Source organism: Rousettus aegyptiacus, unplaced genomic scaffold (assembly GCF_014176215.1).
Source record: "Rousettus aegyptiacus isolate mRouAeg1 unplaced genomic scaffold, mRouAeg1.p scaffold_m13_p_13, whole genome shotgun sequence".
NCBI classification, from domain to species: Eukaryota; Metazoa; Chordata; class Mammalia; order Chiroptera; family Pteropodidae; genus Rousettus; species Rousettus aegyptiacus.
In genome coordinates this window covers 37474123-37498529 of record NW_023416288.1, presented here as the reverse complement: position 1 = coordinate 37498529, position 24407 = coordinate 37474123, and the positions used below count along the sequence as shown (strand labels likewise).

At 40.7% G+C, this 24407-nt stretch overlaps 1 protein-coding gene and 2 long non-coding RNA genes across 13 annotated transcripts in view; 1 reads left to right on the top strand and 2 right to left on the bottom strand.

Moving 5' to 3' along the window:
• The window catches only part of LOC107499555, a 29305-nt gene extending 15505 nt beyond the window's left edge, over positions 1-13800 (bottom strand). For 7 of the 10 annotated variants that reach the window (XR_004953951.1, XR_004953957.1, XR_004953954.1 and 4 more), the window contains exons 1-3: positions 13699-13800; positions 13392-13585; positions 12748-12891 (exon numbers count right to left, since the gene is read on the bottom strand). This is a non-coding gene — a long non-coding RNA (uncharacterized LOC107499555). Of the gene's footprint in view, positions 1-12747; positions 12892-13172; positions 13586-13698 lie in introns of all 10 variants that reach the window. The other 3 variants (XR_004953953.1, XR_004953956.1, XR_004953959.1) reach the window with 3 other exon arrangements.
• Positions 13654-20296, top strand: GGCT (gamma-glutamylcyclotransferase). 2 transcript variants are annotated; one of them, XM_016123849.2, is made up of 4 exons: positions 13660-13928; positions 17530-17675; positions 18528-18663; positions 19675-20296. In XM_016123849.2, exons 1-4 carry the CDS (start codon positions 13788-13790, stop codon positions 19816-19818), a joined length of 567 nt encoding a protein of 188 aa, XP_015979335.1. In that variant the 5' UTR covers positions 13660-13787; the 3' UTR covers positions 19819-20296. The 2 variants fall into 2 exon arrangements, with proteins under 2 accessions (XP_015979336.2, XP_015979335.1); XM_016123850.2 differs by lacking the exon at positions 18528-18663 and having other exon boundaries at positions 13654-13928.
• LOC107499556 lies at positions 14392-23888 on the bottom strand. The gene is made up of 2 exons (XR_004953960.1): positions 23840-23888; positions 14392-14586 (listed from the first exon to the last, which is right to left on the bottom strand). It is a non-coding gene; the product is annotated as an uncharacterized LOC107499556 (long non-coding RNA).
• Between the last annotated feature and the right edge of the window lie 519 nt (positions 23889-24407).

The following is a 24407-nucleotide window of genomic DNA, read 5'->3' as shown; positions in this document are numbered from 1 at the left end:
CTGCTGGGGTGCAAATTGTCTCCTTCATAGTTTTCAGCGAAGCCCAAGGACAAAACAAATCAAAGAGTTCCACTGACTGAAGGTTTCCCTTCTATAAACCCTGTTGTATCTTTTTGATGGCTATATATATATATATATATATATATATATATATATATATATATATTTATAAATCTCCCTTACGTGTGAATAAATGTCAGCTGTGCTTTAAGCGAGACGACATCTCTGAGACATGGTGATGACAACATCTAAGCTGGAGAAGAAGTTGGTTTGGAAAGGGGTTAAAGTCTGGAGCAAACAGAGTTTGTGATACTTGTAGGACACACAGCAGATAAGCAATTAATTAAAAGGGAAGATGGGGGCTGGAGCAGAAATGAGAAGTTATTAACATATAAACGGTATGGAAGATTTTGTAATAGATTACCTAACCACAGTGAATAAGGGAAAAAAGGTGACTCACCACCAAATTATGCCACCGTCTGAGGGCTATCTGAGGAAGAGGAGCCGATGATGAGGATTTATAGAGCTATTAGTGGAAAACCTGTTCACAGGCACGTCTATGGCACAGGGGTGGAGAGTTTCCAGAAGGGACTGAGCCGTGACATGAAATGTAAAGAGGAGTTAAGAAATTTATCTTATCAAATACACAGCACTGCTGATTTGAAGACATCCCAATTTTAGAAAATTATATGCCTTAGATTGATGAAATGTATCAGGATGTGGGCTGAAAAAATGCATTGGGCTTGGAAATTAGGACACCATTGGTTGCCTTAGAGAAATCTTTTTCACTAAATTGGTAGGTACAGTACGGGATGGTTGTGAGTTGCAGCAGATGGGAGGTGTAGGCTAATGACTATCTGAAGAAATGTGTGGTGATGGGAAGATCCGATGAAGCTGGAGATAAGGAAGGATCGAAGGAAAGGTAGTTTTTATATAAGGAAGAACTGAACCTCTTTGAAAGCTAAGAAGCCGATTAGGAGAGGTAGAGATTAAAGGGCTACACAAGGCAGTGTAGAATAGGTATGTGGCGAGAGACACAGCCCGGGGGCAGCCAGGCCTGGATTCATATACTAACTTTTCTACTTACCGCTTACCTGGCATTCGACATCTCAGGTAAACCTTCTGAGCCTTGGTCTCCTTATTTGTAAAAGTAAGGTGATCATTCCCCTACCTTATGGAGTGTACGTATCAAGAGAGATTATCTACAGTAAATGCTCAATAAATGGGATCTACTATTAAGAGATTAAGGGAGACCATAATTGTTTAGCTAAGTCCAGATGGGAAAGGACAGGATCAAGTTTATAGGTGAAGGAACAAGCCCTGGAAAGGAAGAGTGATCTCTCTATAGTGGTGCTAAAAGATGTCCACAAATTCTTCGATACCCTTCCTTCCAGAGGAGTCTAATTCCCTTCCTAAGTAGGTGGTACTTAGTGACTCAGCTCCAACTAACAGAATGTGGTGAAGGTGACAATATGCAATTTTGAAAGTAAATTATAAAACACATCGTGACTTCTTTCATGCTTGTTCTCTTGGATCCCTTAATCTGGGGGAAGTCAGCTGATAGTTCAAAAGAACATGCAAGCAATCTTGTGGAGAGGCCCACACGGTGAGGGATTCAGGGTCCCTGTCAATAGCCATGTGAGTGATTCATCCTGGAAGCTGGTCCTTCAGCCTCAGTCGAGCTATCGGATGAGTGCAGCCCCAGCTGACATCTTGACTGCAACCTCATAGAGAACCCTCTTAGACGAATGGCTTCCAAATCCCCGACTCATAGAAGCCACGAGATAACAAATGTTTGTTCTTTTAAGTGCCTAGTTTTGGGGTAATTTGTTACACAGTTATAGAAAACTAATACCAACTCTTTCTCTACATCAAAAGGAAACTGGAGAACGACAGGTAAAAACAATGTGTTTGGAAAGGAGAGAAGGAATATGCCTGGTGTACCTTCATCTGTAAAACTAAAATACAAAGGATGTTATCTGCTGACCACGAGGTGACTTAATGAGACTGGCAAGGGACTGGGAGAGCCACACAGAAAATAGGAATTGGCTAAGAACATGAGAAATATTGATGTTTTTCTTTTTTGTCTATCTTTCCTTACGTCAAACCTAACCACCGAAATCACACTTGCCATTAAAACTCGATCAGATTTCACGTAATGAACCTTCATCTCAAGTAAGAAGTTCAGAGGCATTGCAACCTGTCTGAGCCAGCCCAAGACTGTCCATATGGGCAAACTGCTGGTGAGTAAGCTCAGGGCTTAGGATGACTCAGGCACATCTTGGGAAAGTACTCCCTGCTGTCAAAAATGATTTGCGACAGCTATGTAGAGTCTAGCACATTATTTATGAAGGGGGATATCAGGACAGTATAAGAGAAAAATCAACAAGCTTTATATAGTCTGCAGCAAGCACATTGCAGTAAGTGGGGAACCCAAAATCTTTTTTTTTTTTAATGGTGACATTGGTTAATGAAATCCAGTAAGTTTCAGCTGTACAATTCAACAGTGAGGCATACATATTGCATTGTGTGTTCACCACCCATAGTTGGATTTCTTCCTGTCACCACATATTTGACCCCTTTTACCCCATCTACCTCTCCCCTTCCCACTCTGGTAACCACTCATCTATTGTCCGTGTCCATGAGTCTGTTTGTCTCACAATCTTTTGAATGCCTTGTTCTTGCCTCTGGTGACTAGCAGGGCAGCCCTGAGAATCTTCCTGATTTAGCCAGCCGTCGGTGTTTATCTCAGAACAGGTGGAGATCCTGCACACAGAGGGGACCAGGCTACAACTGCTCCTTCCTAAAGTTATACCACTTCATAGCCCTGGAATCTTTAACCCCCAAGGGCCCTCCAGGAATCAAGTCACTGTGTCTCTTGGAAGAATGATAGATCCTGCTCTCCCTGGGAGCTTAACTTCTCTCTGCACTGATTCTGTTTGCAAACTGGGAAACTGAATCTTCACTGCAAAACGGGTGCCGTTTCTACCTTGCACAACAGAGGCCAATAACAGAGGTTATCCAGCCTTTCACTCACTCGGTTATTCAATTATTTAGCAACTCATTATTGAGTGCCTACTTAATAATGGAACAGGCACGTACTAGCGTTGGGAAGAAAAAGATGAATATTGTGGTCTGGAGGGATAGTAAAATGGCCTGCTGACACATGGTAAACACTCAGTAAATATGTGTTGAATCAATGCAAATCAAGTATTATAAGCATAGAAGACTGCATCTACCTGGAAGTTAGGGATGGTTTGATAGAAGAGGTAACATTTGTTTGATCTTGAAGAATAAATAAGAGTTTCCAGGAAAAGAAAGTAAGAAAAGTCTTTGCAGGCAGACCAAACCTACTCACAGTTTCTATTTGTAGCAGGATTCTTTTCACACTAGCCTAATGTCAATTTGCTAATACAAATATTAACCAAGATTTTGTTGGGTTTCAGTTCGTGTTTGAGTTCATTTTCGCTTTTGTTCCCTAGGCAGCGACAGGCTGGCAAAGTTAGATGCAAAACAATTCTGCAAAAAAAGATTATTTTTGACAGAGTGGATGAACTCAATTCAAGAAAAAAAGAGGATGTAGTCTAAGTTTCTTTCTGAGAATATATTTTTTTCTTCCTGAGAATATTTTCGATTTCTTGTAATTTCTAAGCCAAACGGAAAATATTCTTCCTAAAAATGGTCTTGCTATTAGCTCTAAACCTTCTTCTCAGACACCTGATTGAGTAATTAGGATACATCCCTTGTACCATTGCCAGACAGGTATTTACTATTATTTGCTCACTCGGAGCAGCTCAGGAGACAATCAGATATGGTACACACTAAACCAGATTGGCAGAAGGACTTGAAACAGCCAAATTCAGTCATCTGCTTTGTCATTATCAATTCAGTAGTGATTACATATATATTGAGAAAATTCTTAATTGCATGACAGCATGGAGAATCATATTATACGAAGGAGTACAAATTGCTAAGCCAACAGATCCCTCCGAATTGGAATTTGGAAAGATCTCTCATTTGTAGCAGGAAATGTAAATCAATGCTGACACTTACTAAAACGTTTTAATGGATAAGTTCAAGCATTTTGTTTCACGAAGCTACTGGCCTAACAAGACCTGCCACTGTCACCAATGTGAATTAGGTATATTTCCATGAAGTTGCCTAACCTGTTTTATTAAGTTTGTAAACTGCTTTGACAACCTTAAAGAAAGTAAGAAGGAACACAGTAAACAGGACGGGAAATATAAAGAGCCAAAGAGCCACATCTTTTTCCAGTGCGAGAATTTTGGAATCTATCATACTTGCTCACAGCTTTGCAATCAAATTCTTATTTTCACCAGGTTGTAACCATTAGTGCATTTGATAAGAGGCTGGTGGTTGACGGGTATTTTTATACGTAACTCTGCAGTTTCCAATTGATCATTAAATATTTAACTGGCAAAGTCATACAACATTGCGATGACTTAATTTGTGATAAAAGGTTATCACCCACTGAGCCAGGCGGTGGCAAACCAGAACAAGGATTTAGAATTCTTTCTTCCATTTACTTAAACACAGGGATGTCACGAGCCAATAGCATATAGGATAATGCCTCTTAATAAGCCAATAAAGAAATACCATATGCCAAAGCGATGAGAGATTAATTACACTATTGTTCCAAGCAAGGGGAAGTGAAAGGGATAAATTCAAGATTTAGAGCTGAGGTATACCTGTTCCTACAGGTAGGCACGTAGGACAGCTGACTTCCAGCTGCCGGCACAAAACAAAAAGTCCCTATTGCCAGAGCACGTTGCTAAGGAACAACGCGCCAGTGTTGGTGGGCAGGATGGTTCCCTTGAGGAGCCAGTGCATGGCTCACTGCCACCGTCCACGAGGAGTCACCTGGCCAAGACGGGAGCTGATGCTGCAGGGGTCTTCGGAGAGCTAGGTCAGCAAAGCGTGCCTTGCCCAGACTGAAACTCTTGCGTAGTCCTCACAAACAGTCAGTATTTAGTCTAAATACTACATGTAATACTAATACTATATATAATACTAACACTATATATAATACTAATATAGCCACAGTTGCTTTTCTGTGTGTTGCCGATAAGCCCCCAGGGAGGCCCCTCAGCAGCTGGGCTTCTGACCACATACCAACAACGGATGAGAAGATGACATCCTGACACAGCCAACAACAGATGAGAAGATGACATCCTGACACAGCTCACTCTATTCTTATACCAAATCTCCTTTACTTCTAAAAATGTGTTTGTTGTCTTTGTCAAGTGGATCAAAATATCTTAAGTCATAACCGAGTGACTTTGAAATTATATTAAACCAATGCATAACATCTAGCTAAAACACCACTGCTTGTCTTCAATTTTCTGAGTAATTTAAGATTTCGGGGACTTTGATTCTTTAAGAACTAAATAATCATCCTAAAAAAACCAAGGTCAGTCTGTCACCACGGAGCAGCCTTGCCCACATGCTCGGTTATACACTTGCCACATCAAAAGGGTTCTGCGGCCCGCGGAGGTTGGGGACACTTGGGACCAATTGGCGCTCGCCAGGTTTCTTGATGAGGTACCCTCAGATTCCTTCGCGTGGGAACCGGCATTGTGAAGCTCCAGCACCTCTGACCACAGAAGCCGCTTTTGGAAGGAGGACCACTCAGGGGGGCCAAGATCCCACGCATCATACTTTGGGAAACACTGCTGCTCAAGTGTCCTTGTTATTCCCGAACCACACACTGTTCATGGGGCATGGGGCACCGTGAGGGGGACACCCCAGGGAAGGAGCAGCCTGGTAGTGATGACAGACGTTCCCTTGCCACAGAATCCACCGAGAGCTGACCCGGGACAGCTGTTCTGGCACCAGCCCTTTCAAAATAGCGCAGTGTATATGGGGACGGGGGTGACCCGGCAGGGAGACACGTCACATCCTTTGAACGCCTCACCCCCACTTCGAATCAAAGGAACCTGATGTCCAAGTTATCTGCCAACATTCTGCTCTTCCTGTTTGCAACCACTAATCAGAAGCCCTTGGAAATAAGGGTTCTTATGAGGGTTTTTTTCTTTTTCTTTTGTGATGAGTCACTTAACATGGAATTAACCATGTCGAAGAGAACAGTTAAGTGCCATGTAGTACATTCACGACGCTGGGCAACTACCGCCTCTTTCTAGTTCCAAGGTATTTCCCTCACCCCACAATGAAACCTCACACTCCTCGGCTCTTCCTCCTCCTCCCTCAGTCACTGGTAACCCCCAATCGGCTGTCTGTTTCTGTGTGTTTACCCATTCTGGATAGCTCATGTAAATGAAATCGTACAGCATGTGACCTTTTGTGTCTGGCTTCTTTCGATCACTGTCATTTTGTTTTTTTAGGTTCATCCGCAGTGTAGCATGTATCAGTACCTCGCGTCTTTGCATGGCTGGATAAGATTCCATCGTACGGCTATGCCGCTTTTTGTTTATCCACTCACCCGCCGATGGGCTTGGGGTTGTTTCCATCTTTTGGCTGTTGTGAATGGTGCTGCTATGAACACTCGTGCAGGAGTATTTGTCTGAGTACCTGTTTTCGGTTCATATGGGTGTATACCTGGGAGTGGAATTGTTGGGCCGTGGAACTACAATTTCGCCACTGCAAGTCTGTGGCACCCTCCGAAAGCAATTCAAATAGTTCATGTGATTTAGCTAGCGCGAGACACGGTTTTTAACAAATCTGAAAGTGATCCATATAAAACGCACCACCCGCAGGAAGCTCAGAGGATGACCGACGGAAGCGAGTTCCTTCTCTACACACAAAACACACCTATCTCCCGTAAATAACTGTCGCTTTCAGTGAGTCATCTGAGTTTCTGTTACTCAGCTATACAGAGTTTCTGTTGTCTTCTCTGCCGATACGCATTTAGCAAAGACAACAAATCGAGAGGCCCTTTCATTGGGATGTGTGGCGTTCACGTGAAAGTGGAAAATAATGAAGGAGAAAGAAGTGGGCACAGCACGAAGCTGCTGTTCTGGAAAGGTTTCCGCACAGCCAGTTGTTTCACAGTCAAGTAAAGCATTTCGCTAGAGCAAACGTCTCTGAGAAGAGCTATTTATTGATTAAATATTGTTGAATAGACTGAAAACATGAAATCCAAGCACATTCATGAAGCAGAGAACTCAAGCACGGTTCTCACTTTCCAAAAATGTGTCCTAATGTTTCAATGAAGCTTCATTCCAAAGCCATTTTCCTTATGGGAACATGAAGAAAACTTTAGCTCTCATCTAATTATACACAATATAAAGAATTTGTTGAGTTTCAGTCTTCGGAAGAAAAGAATGAGGTCTATTACCAAAGCAAACATTGGGATTTTCACTCAAGTAAACCTACAATCTAAAGTGTTATTACTTATTTATTGCTGTTATGGGCAGTCAGGAACATGCAACAAAACTTTTCTTTCACATTTTAATTCCAACTGACTTTAAGGTGCTGCCAATAACATATAAGCTGAGGAAATGAACATATTAATTATGATGCAGGGTGCCAGACTTTAACGAGAACAGTAGTAAATCTTGGGATTGGCGTATCTCGATCTAATGTATCTGTGGTAAATGACATGAAGTCGCTGACCTGCTGTATTTCCAGGACCTTCTGCCAGTGTCTTAAGGTTGACAGTAGGCTTTTCAGGTCATTGTCCTAAAACACATATGTGACCTTCTCCTAAACCACACTAGGAAATTATTCTGGTTCTTGTGTCCAATGGCATCTCAAAGGGCAAAGAGGGAACATCCAGACAGGCGCCATGAGATTGTGCAGATGCCGGCCTGCAGAGTGAGTCGGGAGCTGTCACACGGCGAGGTTACCTGATGTGGCCTCCTTACCTGACTGATGTGGTGAGAGGCACACCTGCTTGGGAAGCTGTTTGCTGCTTCAATCTCTTTGGGCAATGTGTTTAGTCCACACCCTGTTTTTATCTTGCTGACATTAGGTCTCTGGATTTTGGTTCCAAATTTTAATAATGTATACATGTTAAAATAATAAATGATAATGAATATGTGCTCAGAGTACAAACAATATGAAGGAATACAGAACAACAACAACAAAAAACCCACAAAGCTTTCTGTTAGACTTGCTCCCCTGTTCCCCATACCTCCAATTCCATTTCCCTCCCCACTGAATAGCACTGTTAATAGTTTCACGCATGCCTTTCCAAAGTGTATAGTTACAGATATCAATATAGAGATAGAGATAGAGCTCTCAAAGGAGACCACTTACTAAGCACTAAATAATAAACTATATTGGAACGACTTTTCAGGGTTAATCTTGAAACAAGAATACAGATTATCTGTCAAACATCCTGAAAAATTACTGCCTTTTGGAATTTTAATATATTCTTTTCTGCCCCCTACCCCAAGAACATTTCTGACTTAATATATCTGGCATGCTTCCCTGTCATTTGCCAGACCATAAGCCGGGAGGAGATATAAATACCTCTATGGCTAATAAAATGCATGCAGAATCTCATATGCTAAAGCATTAGTATAAAATTTTAAACCTTAAATCAGAGCTAAAGGTCAAGTGCCTCTAAGTAAATCAAGGAAAGTTGGAAGAAATCATAGAGGAAAAAAGATTGGAGAGCCTGTATGAAGAGTAGGGGAGATTTTGACTCTGGTTCAATTAATCAGCAAATATTTACTATTCATCTCTGCTGTGGTAAATACTGCAGGTATACAGAAATATAAGGTGTGGTCCCTGCCTACAAAGGGTTTACCATCAACTGAGAAATCATACTGGCCATGCAGAATGGAATTAGTTCATAAAGGCTTGCACAAAAGCCTGAACTTGATAAACTAATAAACAACATACAGTTCTCTAAAATTTTCTACACAAAGGAGTGATTTCGTAAAAGCAAATTAAAAGAACATGTCTTCACTCCCTTCCACCCCTTCATTTTCATTCCATAAACAGCCCTGGCCTGAGGCTTTCATAACCTTGCCTCTTACAGTGAACCCAGTACTTAGTTAGCCACCTACCCATCCTACACCCTCCCAACTCTCCTATTCACAGCCACTAGAACAAGTTCCCAAAGGTGCAGGAGGGCCCCCTCTGCTCAAAAATAAAAAAAATGTCTTCTTTAGACCACTAAACACTCTAAACTTTTAATGCAAACCTCCCATAAACTAAGCTGATCTCCTTCCAGACTTTTCTTTCATTTCCGAATATGAATCCAGTGCTCTATGGAAATTGAACTACTCAGAATTCCCTACTCCACCCCTGCTGTCCTCATGTGGTGTGTACCCCGTTTCCACAGAAACGCGGAGCCAGGGAAACCAGTCAGGTGTGAGATGACGACTCCAGGGGGAAGGTGTGGAGTGTGGGAATGATGAGGAGGGTGGGTACGAGGTGGTTAGCTGCAGATCTTACCGACTGATTAAATGCGATCTTTGAAGGGGAGGGATGAGTCAAAGGTAACTCATTCTGGGTTTAGGCAGTGAACATAATTCTTTCTCATTAACTGCTTATTGCACGTCCTTCTAGCTGTTGGAGGTTCATATTTATTTCATACTGCCTGTGTAACCTAGGACCACATATAACGGATAATAACTTCTCTATACTTTAGGTTACTGATATATATTTATTTAAAATAATATGAGCATAGTAAAATACTTTGGAAGCTAGAAGTCTTCAAGACAATCCAAAATATCGATGTGGGATTCAATATGCTGCCTTCCACATAAACTATATGCACTTAATGAGAATCTTTTCTTTCATTACCAATGTGGTATTGAAATACCAGTGTGGCATTACCAGTGTGGCGTATGAGACTTTCTTGTAAAAACTAAAAGAACTGAATAGGTCTTGGTGATAGCTGGGCCAGGTACTTGACTGAGCTCAGGACGCAGATTTCTCTGTCTCCCTTCTCTCCTCCGGCGGTGGTCTGCTTTCATCTTCTCTGTCACCAAGATCACCTTCCTCCCCTTCTGATTCCATCTGTGTAAATGTGGCTGAGACCAGCTCAGCGTGTTACAAGCTACATTCTAGGCTCCCAAGGAACCTCGCCTTCTCAGATCAAGTTCAAATTCTCAGGGAAGAAAACTAGAATTAGCGGGAAAATCAGAGCCCTGCGTTCCCTGATCAGTGCTTCCTTTTCCACGAGGGAAATCGACTAAGACAAATTACGACTGGAAAGTTGTTTGGTAAGCAGCTCCAATCCCTCAACAAGTCTTGTCTTCTCTCTCATAAAAAAGCACCCCAAACCAGTCCCCTTCTCTCCAGCTCCACGCTCACAACCCCAGTCCAAAGCCACCATTCACTCTTGTCAAAACTTCTGCAATAACTTCTTCACTTGTCTCTTCACTATCATTTTTATCTCCTTAAAATTGATTCTCTACTCAGCATCCGGGATTATCCTGTTGAAAAGTAATTCAGATCAAATCCCTGCCTATAAACACCCCAAGAGCTTCTGATCGCTTAGAATAAATCCAGGCTCCTTAACATGGCCTTCAGGTGCTGCATGAGGTGCTTCTTGCCTGTCTCTTGACCTCATCTCCTACCGCTCCTCCTCTTTTTCCTTCCATTTTAACCGCCTACCCATCTGCTGTTCCTCAAACATGCTAAACTCATGCCTGAAGGTTTCTCACATGGATATAATTTTCCTAGTGGGAGAAAATGCATTGATCAATGAACACAAGTAGCTGGCTTACCTGTCACAGTTCTCATTGGACATCAACAGATTGGCATTCTGATGCGTACATCCATCTCTTATGAGGTTGGTTAGTGGAAACCTGCTCCCAGAGCCAAGATGGAATTTCTCAGCCCACACGGTTAAGAGACAGATTCATGAGACCTAGTCCTCATCTGCCCCACTGAAATACCACTGGCTAAGCAGACAGCAAGCTTTCCTCAGCGGACACACTGCCTCCTCACCAAACAGCTCTTTGAACCCGCTTAATGTACAAATGTTTCGCCTTGTTCTTCTAAAAATGATAAGGCTAAAATCGATTACAACAATGGTATTCAAAGTGGATGAGCAAGCTGATCCACCGAGGTATGAAAACAATTAAAATTCTATTTTTATTTACTTCTAATCTAAAACATTAGAAAGAAGTTCGCTTTACTATACTTTACCCTTACTATCTTTAGTAAATATAGTTACGTACTATGTAAGAATTTCATTTTACTCTAACAGTGGAATCCTCAGTCAGTTGGTCATCATCCGTCTTGTAAGAGATAGGACGTGTCCTGGGGGTGGGGGGCAGAGGCCTCTCTGAGGAGGGGATGCCGGTGGCGCTGGCCTTCATTCATTCTGTGTTTTGTGATTTACTTTAATTTATCTATGCTGGATTAAGTGAGTTTACGGAGAACTAATTCTTACAAGGAAAAGATTTCTTCAAAGAACGAGACTGTACATCTTACTAAAATTACAAGCACAGAGATGACATTTCTGACTTCTGACACAGGCTCACTGAAATGACCAAATGCCTATTTCAAGTTCTGCCTTGATATTTGAGGGGTACAAGAGGATATAAACCTTCCTATTTGCAGATTATATAATAATAATGTTATTTCTTATTGAGTGCTCACTAAGATTCCAGGTACTTTACATTTATAACCTTTTTCCTTTTTCTTCTGTGACTTAACATGAACAGGTTCAAGTATGTAGAAAATATAAGTATAAAATGAGTAGCCACATATAAATCACTCAGTTTAACATTTAACACTTCCCATACCTTCATTTTCCTGAATTATTTTAAAATATTGATATCAAACATTTTACTGCTACACGCCAGTATGTATATCTAAAAGACATTTTTTTCTACAAAACACAATATCACTATCATACCTAATTTTTAAAAAATTGTCTAATATCTAACAGTTCATTTTCAAATTTCTCATTGTACCCAGAATATCTTTTATACATGGTTTATTAAATCAGAACCAAGGGTGAGCTGGTGTATTTGGTTATTATGTCTCTTATGTTTCTTTTCATCTAGAACAGCCTGCCCTCAGTCCTGGTTTTTTTTCTGTTTGTTGTTGTTGTTTAAATACGAACTTAAGAGAATAAGCTATTTGTTCTCCAGGGTGTCCCATCATTTGTTTTGGACTTTTCTGATTATTTCCTCTTGGTCTTATTTTTTTTTTTTTTTCTATTCTCCTACTTGATTATGCTGAGGTCAGAATTTTTGGAAACAATACAGATGATGCTGTGTCACATCGGGAGACACACAACATCCGGTTGGTCCACTTTTAGTGATGGTAACATTCATCTAGGTTAAGGTGGGAGGGTCCAGATTTCTCCACTGTCATATTTCTCCCCTGACCGCCAGCAAGTAATCCCTGGGGAATAATTTTGCAATGGGTGAATATCTTATTCCCTATCTCTTTCGCCAAATAGTTTCATTGATGATCCTGGCATGAATCAGTCATTTCATTAGGATTCTAAAAAATGGTGATTTTCTATCTTTCATTTTAAATTATTTAGCTGGTATAATTTTGTAAAGAGAACTGTTTCCTCATCAACTGGGGCTATATGGTTACTCTGAAATGCAGCTGCAACTAAGCAAAGCAGGATAAATGTTTATTTTCTTCTTAAATTACCACTTTTCAGAGTAAAGGGTTGGTGTAATGCCAACCCTAGTACGGTAAATGAGATGTTTAAAAATTATTGTTTTTTAGGTTCGGCTTGGTCTTTTAGGGGAATGACTTTACTGTCTTACATTTTCAATCAATTTCAGTCACTACTTTTGACGCTCAAATTGTTCTAACTTTGACCAGTAGGCATACCTTCAAGGGGCTCCCGCGCAGTTTTTAAAGGACTTCGCTTTTCTTGGATACTTCCTTACTTTCTGTCACAAGAAGTTCCAAGCACTCTTATTCATTTCCAGCTCTCGATCGGGCCTCAGCCATTTCTCCAAGGAGCCCTGGTACCTTTTAGTGGAGAGTGATATTTAGAGATCAAAATCTGGGGCGAAGGAGAGTCATCGTTTCCAGGCCCTGAGTTCATATTATTATTTTCATTTCGAAGTTAACAATATAGGGTTTTATTTCATTGTTTTTATGCTTATTTTGCTTTGGAGTTTTTTGCATTTAATGACATTAATAAACTATTCTTTTAATACTTACATAAACCTTGTTAGATAGAGGGTTTTATTTTATTTCTCCTTTTCTGTTTTAAAAGGAGAAAACAAACGAGAAGTACCCAAGGTTACCTGGCCAGTAAACGGTATGAACCCAGTCGGCTACTTCCCTCGGGGAAGGGAGCCCCAAACATTCAGCACCCGGATCGACTCTTCCAAACCGGGAGGGACAAACTGAGCCGAGCTGCCGTCTGTGAAAACCACAGTGGGGAGAAGCCGGGGCTGCTGTTTGGCCTCAGATCTTCCGGGGGTCCCTAAAGCATACACACGGCCAGGAACCCACAAGCTCACCACCTGAAGATGAGAAGACTCTGGCAGTGACCCACGCGCCGCCCCGCAACCTCCAAACAGAGCCCGCTCGACCCGACCTGCATCCGCGAAGCGCCCGCCCATCCGCCAATCAGAAGGAGATTTGAGTGCGGGGGCGGGACACAGGGGAGTGTATCCAATGAAGCATCGGAGCCAGGACCGAACGTCTCTGAGTCCTAGAAGAGGGGAGACCGGCAGCCAATCAGAAGAGCGCTCGCGCCCGACTCGCCCGACCCACATCCCTTCTTTACTCGCTGACATCCGAGGCCGCGGCCCCGAGGCCCCTGACCTGCAGCCATCGGCCACCGCGCTTCGCTCGCCATCCTCTCCCCATACCCCTGCTGCCAGCGCTGGGGCCGTGCAGGCGTCCGGTGGGCCATGGCGAACTCAGGCAGCGAGGACCTGCAGGGTCAGGATGAGAACAGTTTTCTGTACTTCGCCTATGGCAGCAACCTGCTGACCGAGCGGATTCACCTCCGAAACCCCTCGGCCACGTTCTGTTGCGTGGCCCGCCTGCAGGTCAGTGCTCCCCGCGCCTCAGCAGATGAGGGGCCAGGATTCCTAGTTTTCGAACAGGGCTGGGGATTCAGCTCTTCCTGATGAGGGTACATTTTATCTTCACGTTTTGACTGCTCCCCTCCTGAGCAAGGCCACCTGGCCCTCTGCTTGACCCCTGCTGAGCTGTGCCACCCCAGCAGCGATGCGCCCCAGGCTGCCTTGCCGACTGCCGTGAGCTGCCCCTCTTAACGTTTCCTTAAGCTGCTCGTTCTGCCCAGCCAGAACTTGTCCACTAACTCAGGGGCACCCTCGCAGGGTCAGTGCAGTTGGTACCACTGAGAGGCCTTCTCTGACCCAAGTCACTGATCGGTTGCTTTCTGTTCTGTACATACTTTTGCTGCAGGACTTGTCACTGGTATTGTAAAAATCTGTTTACCTATATTTTGCTCCCGATCTGAGAAGGCCTGAATGCTGGAACTCTGTCTAATTCTTACTAAGGGTTGTGCTCAGTTAAGTGGCTGGATGAAATGCAACCCTCCTGGGTAAAAAAAAAAAAAAAAAGAAAAAAAACATTGCTCTTCAGTACAGCCCATTCATTCATTTAGTACGTATTCTTTCAGTACTTACCTGGAGACACAAAGATGATTGAATAAAACTGCTGCTTTGTGGACCTCCCAGGCTGTAGGAGAGACACGCAAACAAATTATGTACAAAACCTTCGATTCATTGAACTAGACAAACATGGTTTCTGCTGCCATCACCAGGGTTCTTAGCTGCAAGCAACAGAAAGTAGCTGACGTACGCAGAAAAAGAATGTGTTGAAAGGCTGTTGGAGAGCTCACAGAATGACCAGGAGCTAGGACCACAAAGCTGATAAAACAGGCAGGCAGGAAGGGAGGCGCAGCAACCGAAATACAGCCAGTGGTAAAGATAGAACCAGCCCAGGCCACTGCTACACTACTGCTGGACTTGGTAAACATGGACATTGCCTCGGGCATCACCGACACCACTTGCTCTGGACCCTACCTGCCACGGTCACTACACCCCTGCAGTTCCTGAAACCCAGGTGTGGCTGCCACCAACAGTGTGGAGTTTCTGCAGTCTGATTCTAATTCAAAGCCCCAGGGATGCCCTGATTGGCTGAATCTTGGCCATATGCCCATGCCCTGACTGCAAGCAAAGCTGTGAGAACCAACTTCTGGCATTCAAAGCTTTGAAAACAGGAGTCAGAGTCAGGCACTCTCCACCCCCCAGACTCATAAGGTAGAGAATTCCCTAAATATGGGAAAGTTTAGACACTTATAGTGGAGATGAGGGGAAGAGCTATCAAAACAGATGATTATTCAGTTTCAGGTATTCTTAAACAGGAGACATGCCTTAACTTCCTCTCAATTTTGTTGTGAACTTAAAACTACTCTAAAAAAGATGATTTTTGTTGTTGTTGTTGTTGTTAAGAAGATATACGAGGTGTTATGGGAGTTATATAATGTGGGGACCTGACCTGACCTGCACGCTCTGTAAAGCTCTCTGAAAATGTGGCTTTTAAGCTGAGACCGGAGTGGCTGGGGGAGAGAAGAAGCAAGCATGCACAAAAGACCTCAGGAAAGGAGAAGCTGGATCATCCAGCTCCTGAGGCTGGAGCTGAGTGTGTGAGGAGGATGAAACGTGACTGGAGAGGTAGGGAAGGGCCACCTGTTCCAGGGCAAGAGAAGCCGAAGGAGACGTTGGTCTTTCTCTAGAGAGTAATGAGAAGACCCATTGCAGGATTTAAGCAAAGGAAAGATCAGATTTTCATCTTTGAACGCTCATGTGATTGCTATGGAAAATGGATTGGAAGTGGGGGTAAAGTGCATGTGGGGGGCCCAGTTAGAAAGGTTTTGTAGCAAACCGTACTAAAGATAATGGCACCTTGAGTGGTAACAGTAAAGGGTATGCGGGTTTGGGAGATCTTTAGGAGGCAACAATGTTATCTCCTTGGTGACTGATTGTGAAGGGAGGAGATAATGAGGGTGACTATGGTTCTCGGTTCTCAGTGCGAAAACAGGGTGGATGATGGTGATTCATTTTGTAAAAAGGAGAATCAGGTCTGGGAAGAAAAATCAAGCTCGGTTTGAACATACTGAGTTTGAGATATTCATTTTACATCCAAGTGAGCAAAAAAAATAATAATGTTTGTGAACATTTATAAAGTCCTCTCTATGTGCTGGGCCCTGTTCTAAGCACTTTTAAAGCTCTCAAGAGAGATCTGGTTGGATTAAAAGATGATTGGAATATTGGATGGTATTTGAAGCCTTTGGAGGGGATGAGATTGTCTTCGGCAAACTGCTGAATGAGCAGATAAAAGGACTTAAACCGAGCTCTTAGAAAGACCAGGTAGTAGAGGAGTTGGGAAAGGGAATAGAGATCAAGGAACAGTCTTAAAGTCAGGAAGGCGGCAGATCAAGACAGGGTGGTTAACTGTGTCAGAAGCGGCTGAGAAGTAGAGCAAGACGAAGAATGAAAATTGTCTGTTGGATTTAGCAATAGACGGTTAACTCCTAGTGTTGGCGCAACTTTTACCACATCCTTTGTTATCCTGCCAGGGATACTTGGTCCTAGAACATCCAATATGTCCGTTGAAGGTACTGGTCACTCCAACCAACCTTTTTCCTAAAATGTCTGACAAGGTTTTTAAGAACCTAAAAGTGATGGGAATACATATAAACCTTAGTTTTATCATCTAGTCTAACCTTTTAAAATTCTATTATTAAGGAAACTGAGCTTTGCAAAGATGGAAAGAAATCTTCCTAGACCAAACAGTCAAGTAAGGTTTTTAAATCTTCCCCTGGACTCTGTCCTCTGCTTATCCATCTCTGCGAGGGAAGAAGCTACACTGGAAATCTGGCTCCATTACTTATCAGTTGTGAGATTTTAGGCAAGTTGCTTAATTTCTGTAAGCCACAATTTTTCTTGCCATTAAATGGGTATAATAAAGTTGTTGGCAAGATAAAGATGATAGTCCGTGTAAAGCTCGTAGTACAGTGTGTAGAACCCGGTACCTTTTCCAGTGTTAGCAGCACTTATGATGATTATAGATATATTTGTACAATTTATGAATGTTAGATTAATGTTTATAAGTTTACAAATCACCTTCGAATGCCAGTTCCCTTTGTGCAATCATAGTGATAAATGCTAGTAGGATACTGTCTACATAAAAGTGGAATTTTATAACCCCTGTGTAGCCTTAACCCAGTCTCAATATCACGTACACTATTATTGTCTCCGACTTAAAATCTACATGTAAGTAGACTGGGGAGTAATTTTCAAAGATGAAAATGGTTGTGTTAAGCTTTGGGATTATGTGATCTCCCCCCTGCCCCGTTTACACCCTTCACTTATGGTAAAATATGTATACATATTCAGTATATATTTCATTTTTAAAGAAAAATATGAAAAAATATAGTCTTTGAGAAGAGGGTCATTGTTTATCTTTGTATCTTCCACAGCATCTTACATGTAGAATGAATTCAGAGTTTATATTTTAATTGCTTAAAGTTCAAGATAAATCTTTTTTTTTTTTTTTTGAGGAGGGAAATTTTAGTTCAAGAGGCTATTGATCATATCGCTTTTGTTTCCTTTGTAGGATTTTAAGCTTGACTTTGGCAATTTCCAAGGCAAAACAAGCGAAACTTGGCACGGAGGTATAGCCACCATTTTTCAAAGTCCCGGCGATGAAGTATGGGGAGTAGTATGGAAAATGAACAAAAGCAATTTAAGTTCTCTGGATAAGTAGGTGGCTTCTAATTTTAAGTTAAATAATTACTGATTTCAAAAGTGGATCACATGCAAGGATGTGTGTATATATATATATGTGTGTGTGTGTTGGGTTTTCAAAACCATATGCTTATAGACATAGTCTTTACACTTTAGAGTTAACATAAAAAGTATAATGTGCATTTCCTGAAAAGAAAAGTCTAGAAGGGTTACACTTTCCAATTGAGATTTGGGGGTAATCTCGTCTGTAAAAGATGAAGGTCCTTATTTTCATTGTATTTGTCTTTTATAAAAATCTCTGTAGTTTCCTATGATGAAAAGGCATGAATTGTTGCAAACTTTTATTGATTTTGAGAGCAAGTGTTCAGTTTTATTATAGCCAGTTTTTAAAAACTAATTGGCAAAAACTTTCACAGTGTATTAAGAATGCCTTGAAATTTTTATACCTAGAATTCCCAAGAGTTGTGTGACAGAGCATTTAATACAAAAAAAAAAAAAAAATTGACAGGGGAATCGGACTTGCGAAGAGCAGATTATCTGACATGTTTGATGTTCTGCCTCATTTGTGAACGAGAATGAACCATCTCTACTCTTCTCTGTGTGGATAGTCTCTTGCTGTCAAACATCTAGTCCATGTTTTATAGCCTAGAGAGCAATGTTTGTCAGGGGCATACCAAGTAACTACGTTGAAGCAGGCTTTCTAGTTGAAATGCTAAGTTTACTTGTGATGTGGCAATTCTATAATTTGTTCTGCTATGTCCCAAAATAAGTAGGGAGCAATACTTGCATATACAGTTAAAACTTTAACCCAGCGGAACTAACTTGGCTAAGTCAAGTATGGTTAAAATTTGGCTGTTCTTGTTTCAGGCAAGAAGGGGTTAATAGTGGAACATACGTCCCAATAGAAATTAATGTTTACACTCAAAAAGGAAAAGAAATAACCTGTCGAAGTTATCAGATGAAAAATTATGAGAGTGCACCCCCTTCACCTCAGTATAAAAAGGTAAGCTACTTAACAGAGATTTTTGGTGGTTCCTTTTAATTTTCATTGAGCTGAAAGAAAGAATATCATGATTTTTAAAGGTTTTGCATGTTTAAATGCACTAACAATTCATTTTAATCGAAAAATTTTAATAAAAAAATAAGTTATTTACCTAAAATGAAAAGCCAAAAATGTTCACATTTATTTGTTATGATAGAACTATGTTCCTAAAACTCGTTTATTAAAAATACTTTTAGAAATGTGAGTCATAATTCTAGACATATATTTTCTTTCTTCAAGATTCATGAACACCAAGATTCATTTTAATGGGAGAAAAAATATATTTTCTATTGCTGAAATGTTTTCCGCCCAAATGGAAAAAAAGTCCCACTGCCTTTCATAATCAGGGAAACCATCCCTACTAGCACAGAATAGAGACCCCAGCATCTCTTTAAAGAAACCCAAACTCAGGTATTGTTGGCAGGCCCAGTAAGGATATGGCACTGAAGTGGGTGACCCAGTTCCCCAGCCAGAGGCTAACCTGGAGTTTTCTAGTGTGGCACCGCGATGGGTTAACCTGGTGTGGACCTGGGAAGGAGCGCTGGACACAGTTGTCCTTTTTTTTCTCATGTTTAATTCAGGGGTACAGTACACTCTGGGATTCAACTAAAATTGCTCCCTGTAAGCTTTAAATTTTTCCGAAGAATGATATTTCTTTTTCTTAAAAGATACTCAAAGTCTATAACAATAAGCTTTTGTCTTAATGTAAAAATGGTTTACACTATGGAGTAAAATTGATATTCCATGAGGTTGTATCACGTGGCTTTGAAAACTCCCCACACATTCATACTCAGTGTGAGAAGAATGCCTGTAGCTCCATTTTGTTCTGTAACTGTTTATTCTAGAGTTATTCCAGAATTATCTGAAAGCTAATATTTCGTACTTGGATACTGCAAATACAGCTGCAATATTCTAAGTTAAATTTTGTACCTAACTAAAAGAGGCCTTTTTGTTTATTTTAACCATTTCTAGGTCATTTGCCTGGGTGCAAAAGAGAATGGTTTGCCACTGGAATATCAAAAGAAGTTAAATGCAATAGAATCAAATGACTACAAAGGAAGGGTCTCAGAAGAAATCGAAGACATTATCAAAAAGGGGGAAGCAAAAACTCATTAGAACAGAATAGAATATATCTACGGATATTTTCTCTCTGTGCTAACATGTTTTTAATGTTGAGAACAGGGACCTGGGATATCTCTACATTTGACATATTTTCAACAGTGCTCTGGAGGGATATCTCATTTGAATGATTCCTTGTTTTTAGACTATAAAGAAAAACTGGGTTAAGAGTTAGACAATTGCAGAGGTGGGGGTGGCGTGAGATACTGGAATGCATGATAAATGGATATGGGTACTTCTTCTGTGAACACTTAAAGTTATTTTCTTGTCGATTTGAAGCGTATTCTTGCTCTGTGACCAAGGGTAGATCTGCGACTTAATGATGGTGCTGGGGAATCACTCTGCTTTGGATTTTTTTTTTATCAGCTTAGTAAGAGCAGGCGAACTACAGAGATAGTTGGTAATATATGTTTTTAAATGTAAAAGCTGGCATACTGTTCTTAGAGGAATAAATGTAATTGTGGTTTAACCTGTATTCCCTCCTAAAAATATGACATTTCATTTTGTCAGATCATCATCATACATAGTAGGCCTGGCCTTGGCCATAGACAGTCTATACGAGAGGATTATTGCACAAACTCTAGAACCAGACAGCGTTGGATCAATGGTCAGTTCCACTACTGTCTAGCTGGGAAACTTTGGGTTATTTGACTCGGTGCCTCAGTTTCGTCACCTCTAGAGTTAGAACAGCCAAAACACCTATATCTTAGGATTGTTCTGAGGAGTAAATGTATGTAACGAGCTTATAGTAAGTTATCAGCAATTATTATTGTTCTTATTGAAGAATCAAGTTTGTAAGGGCCATCTTTAGAACTGGATTTTAAAGAAGAGTCAGGATTGTTAGGGAAGAATGTTTTCTGGAAGCTACAGTTTGATTCGTGGCTTTCCAAGAATGGGTCACCTTCTTAAATTTATTTACTGATTAAATGGAGGAAAGAAGAGTCCTGAATAAAACAATATGGGTCATCAAAACATCTCATGTCTCTGTGGGATGCAGTGAGCTGGACCTTCAAAGCAGGTTATTGAAATGAGAGTGAACTAGCTGCAGGCGCATTTTGGGGGAAAAATGACCAAAGGACTTTTCAGCTACCGCTGTAGTTCTGTAGTGACGCCGAGCCACAGACTATAGGTTAGACCATGTTTTATAGCTGTTACGCCTCAGTATTTTCAAATATGCCCTCCAATATTCTAGTCTTCTCCAGTTAACTCCTCTGAAGATCAAGTTTGTCAGCACACCAGAACCCAGTTATGGTAATATGATGAGCAAGGCTCAGTTTTGTTGTAGATACTAAAAATTGAATATTATTTTATATAATAATCCATCTCACCCAAAATGACAGTTTTCATTAAGGAATTGAAAACACTAGCAATAAAATCTTCATGTCTGACTGTTTAACAAAAACCTAGTAATCACGAGGGACAGTTTTCCCAGTTGTTTTCAAGGTGATACCACCAGATGTCGTACATAAGAGATTTCCACTTCTACTAGCGATTTTAGCTCCCTAACCACAATACAAACCAGTTCCTAGATAAGGCATAAAAGCATTTCTGGGCTTACAAGAAGGTAAGGAAAATCTTCAAAATATACTAGTCCCTCTCCCACAAAAAGATGAAGAGAGTGCAAGCTGACAGGATAGTCCTGGTAAACAAATGACCCAGATGTCCTTGGGTACAAATGCCACTATCAGCCCTGGAATTTGACTACTAGCCCATGAGAACTGCCACAGGACAAGAAGACTGAACTTGAGGATTCTGTATGAAACTAGGAAGAGAACTAAAATGGTCCTCAGGCAGTATGCCTCGTGGCTCCCAGCAGAGACATGCAAAAACTCCGAAGAAAGCAATCCTAACTTAGGTCCTCAGGGTTTACACCTAAAATTTAAAAGAATAAGGAAAACAATACATCATAAGTGGAAACAGAAAAAAAAAATTTAGATCCCCAAGGTTTTGAGATACTGAAAACAATATAAAAAGTATATATGGTGACTTTGACTTCTGGAAAAATGGAGTAGACATACTCTTCCCTATTCCTTTACTTAACTACAACTAAAATCCCTGTAGATTATATATAAAACAAACAGAAGACTCTGAAACCCGGCAAAAGAGGAGCCAGAGACCTCAGGACCCAAAGCATGACATGGTACTGAATTTCTTGGGTTTTCTTTCGCCTCACACACCTCAGACTTGTAACTGGAGAAGCCAGCAACCCAAAGGCAATCAATTTTAAAAGCCTGCTCTCTCTAGCCAAAGAAATAGGAAATAGATGATCTAGCAAGACAGAAAACCTTAGAGAATGAATACTCTACTCTAGCCAAACACCACACAGAAAAATTGTGGACCCCCCACCTCTGGACAGCCAAAGTCAAGAGGGGAGCCTAAACTTCTACACTCTCCAGGCTGTAACAAGGCACCCTAACCTGGTCTCCTAACACCACTACCAGAGTAATGTCCGAAAATGCCAAGCGTGGAGCCACCAGCAATAACAAGCCTCACCTCTCCCCTCCTCCCATAGTGACCTATTTAACATAGTGCTGGAAGTTGTAACCAGTGCAATAAGGCAAGAAAAGGAAAGGAAAGGCATACATATTGGAAAGGAATAAATAAAACAGTCTCTATTTACAGATGACATGATTGTCTATGTAGAAAATTCCTAGGAACCTACAAACAATTATCCCAAAGAGTTTTTAGAGTTGGTACCAAAAGCATGGTCCATACAATGAAAAATTGGTGAACTGGACTTCATCAAAATTAAAAACCTTTGCTCTGTGAAATACCTTATTAAACAAATGAAAAGACAAGCAAGGAGTGTGAAAGTTTTCAAAACATATCCGACAAAAAAACTAGTATCTAAAATAAAGAACTCTCAAAATAATAATAAAAGAGCAAGCAATCCAATTAGAAGATGACCAACAGACATTTCACCCAAAAGGAGATATAGATGGCAAATAAACATATGAAAAGGTGTTCGACATAATTAGTAAAGTAAAATCACAATGACATATCACTATCATTACACACCTATCAGAATAGCTAAAAAATATAATAGCTAAAATAAAACAATAGCTAAAATAAAACAATAAAATAAAACACCCAATGCAGATGAGGATGCTATGAAACTAGATCACTTATACATTGCTGGTGGGAATGTAAAATGGTACAGCTTCCCTGGAAAAGAGTCTGACAGCATCCTAAGAAACTAAAAATGTAACCACCATATATCCAGCAGTTGCACTTCTGGCCTTTATTCCAGGGAAATGGAAATTTATGTTCACAAATAAACCTGTACATGAATGTCTAGAGCAGCTTTATTCAAAATAGCCCCAAACTGGAACTAAACCAGATGTCCTTCAACATGTGAATGGTTAAACAAACTTATGATAATCTCTGTGGTAATATCATGGAATATTACTTATCAATAAAAAGGAAAAAAACTATCGATGTATGCAACAACGTGGATGGATCTCCAGAGAATTATGCCGAGTCAATAAAACCAATCCCAAAATGTTGCACGCTGTGTGCTTCCATTTATACAACATTCTTGAAATAACAAGTTATAACTATGGAGAGGTTAGTGGTCACCAGTGGTTAAAGAGGGGGTGGTGTGGTATAAAGTGCAACATGAGGCGTATGTGTAGCATTAGAAATGTTCTGTATCCTGACTGTATCAGTATCAGCAAGCTGGTTGTGATGTTGCAAGATGTGACCATTGGGAGAAATTGGGTACATAGGTCTTTCTGCATTATTTTTTACAGCTGCATGTGGATGTATAATTATCTCAAAATGAAAAGTTTAATGAAAAACAAAAAATAACTATGTATGAATTTTTAAAATGATGGAATTAGCAAAGAAGAGATTATTAAAAATGACCAAGAAAACTGGAAATAGTACCAAGAGACTCTTAGAAAGCAAATATATTATTGTTGAAATTAATAACTAAATGGATGGTGTATTGGTTTCCTCTTGATGCTATAATAAGTTAGCACAAATTTAGTGACTTCAAACAATACAAATTTATTACCTTACAGTTCTGGAGGTCAGAAGTCTCTATAGGTCTCACTGGGCTAAAATCAAAGTGTCAGCAGGATGGTGTTCCTTCTGGAGGCTCTGTAGAAGAAGAATCCATTTCCTTGCTTTTCCAGCTAGTAGAAACCACCTGCATTTCTTGGCTCATGACCCCATTCCTTCATCTTCAAAGCAAGCAACATCAGGCCAAGTTCTTCTCAGGCTACCATTTTTTTGCCTCCCCCTTCCACTTACAAAGACCCTTGTAATTATATTTGTCCTGAAAACCAATAATCCATGATCATCTTGCCATCTCAAAGTCAGCTAATTACCACCCTAAATTCCATCTGCTACCTTAATTGTCCTGTGCCATAGTCACAGGTTTTGGGTATAGGTGGACATCATGGGAGTGGAGGACTAGTCTACCTAACACAGATGGTTAAACAGCAGATTCAAATATTTACAAAATAAAAGACAGAACTGAAAAAGTTACTCAGAATGTCACCAGAGAAACAGAATGTGGAAAATCTGAGTTTAAAAGACGTGAAGATAAAATTCAGAACGCTAGAAGAAAAAATTTTTCT

Coding starts and splice junctions, on each gene's coding strand:
- GGCT (XM_016123849.2), top strand. CDS start 13,788: ATGGCGAACTCAGGCAGCGAGGACCTGCAGGGTCAGGATGAGAACAGT. Junction 13,929..17,529: donor GTTGCGTGGCCCGCCTGCAG/GTCAGTGCTCCC, acceptor TTTCCTTTGTAG/GATTTTAAGCTTGACTTTGG. Junction 18,664..19,674: donor CTTCACCTCAGTATAAAAAG/GTAAGCTACTTA, acceptor AACCATTTCTAG/GTCATTTGCCTGGGTGCAAA.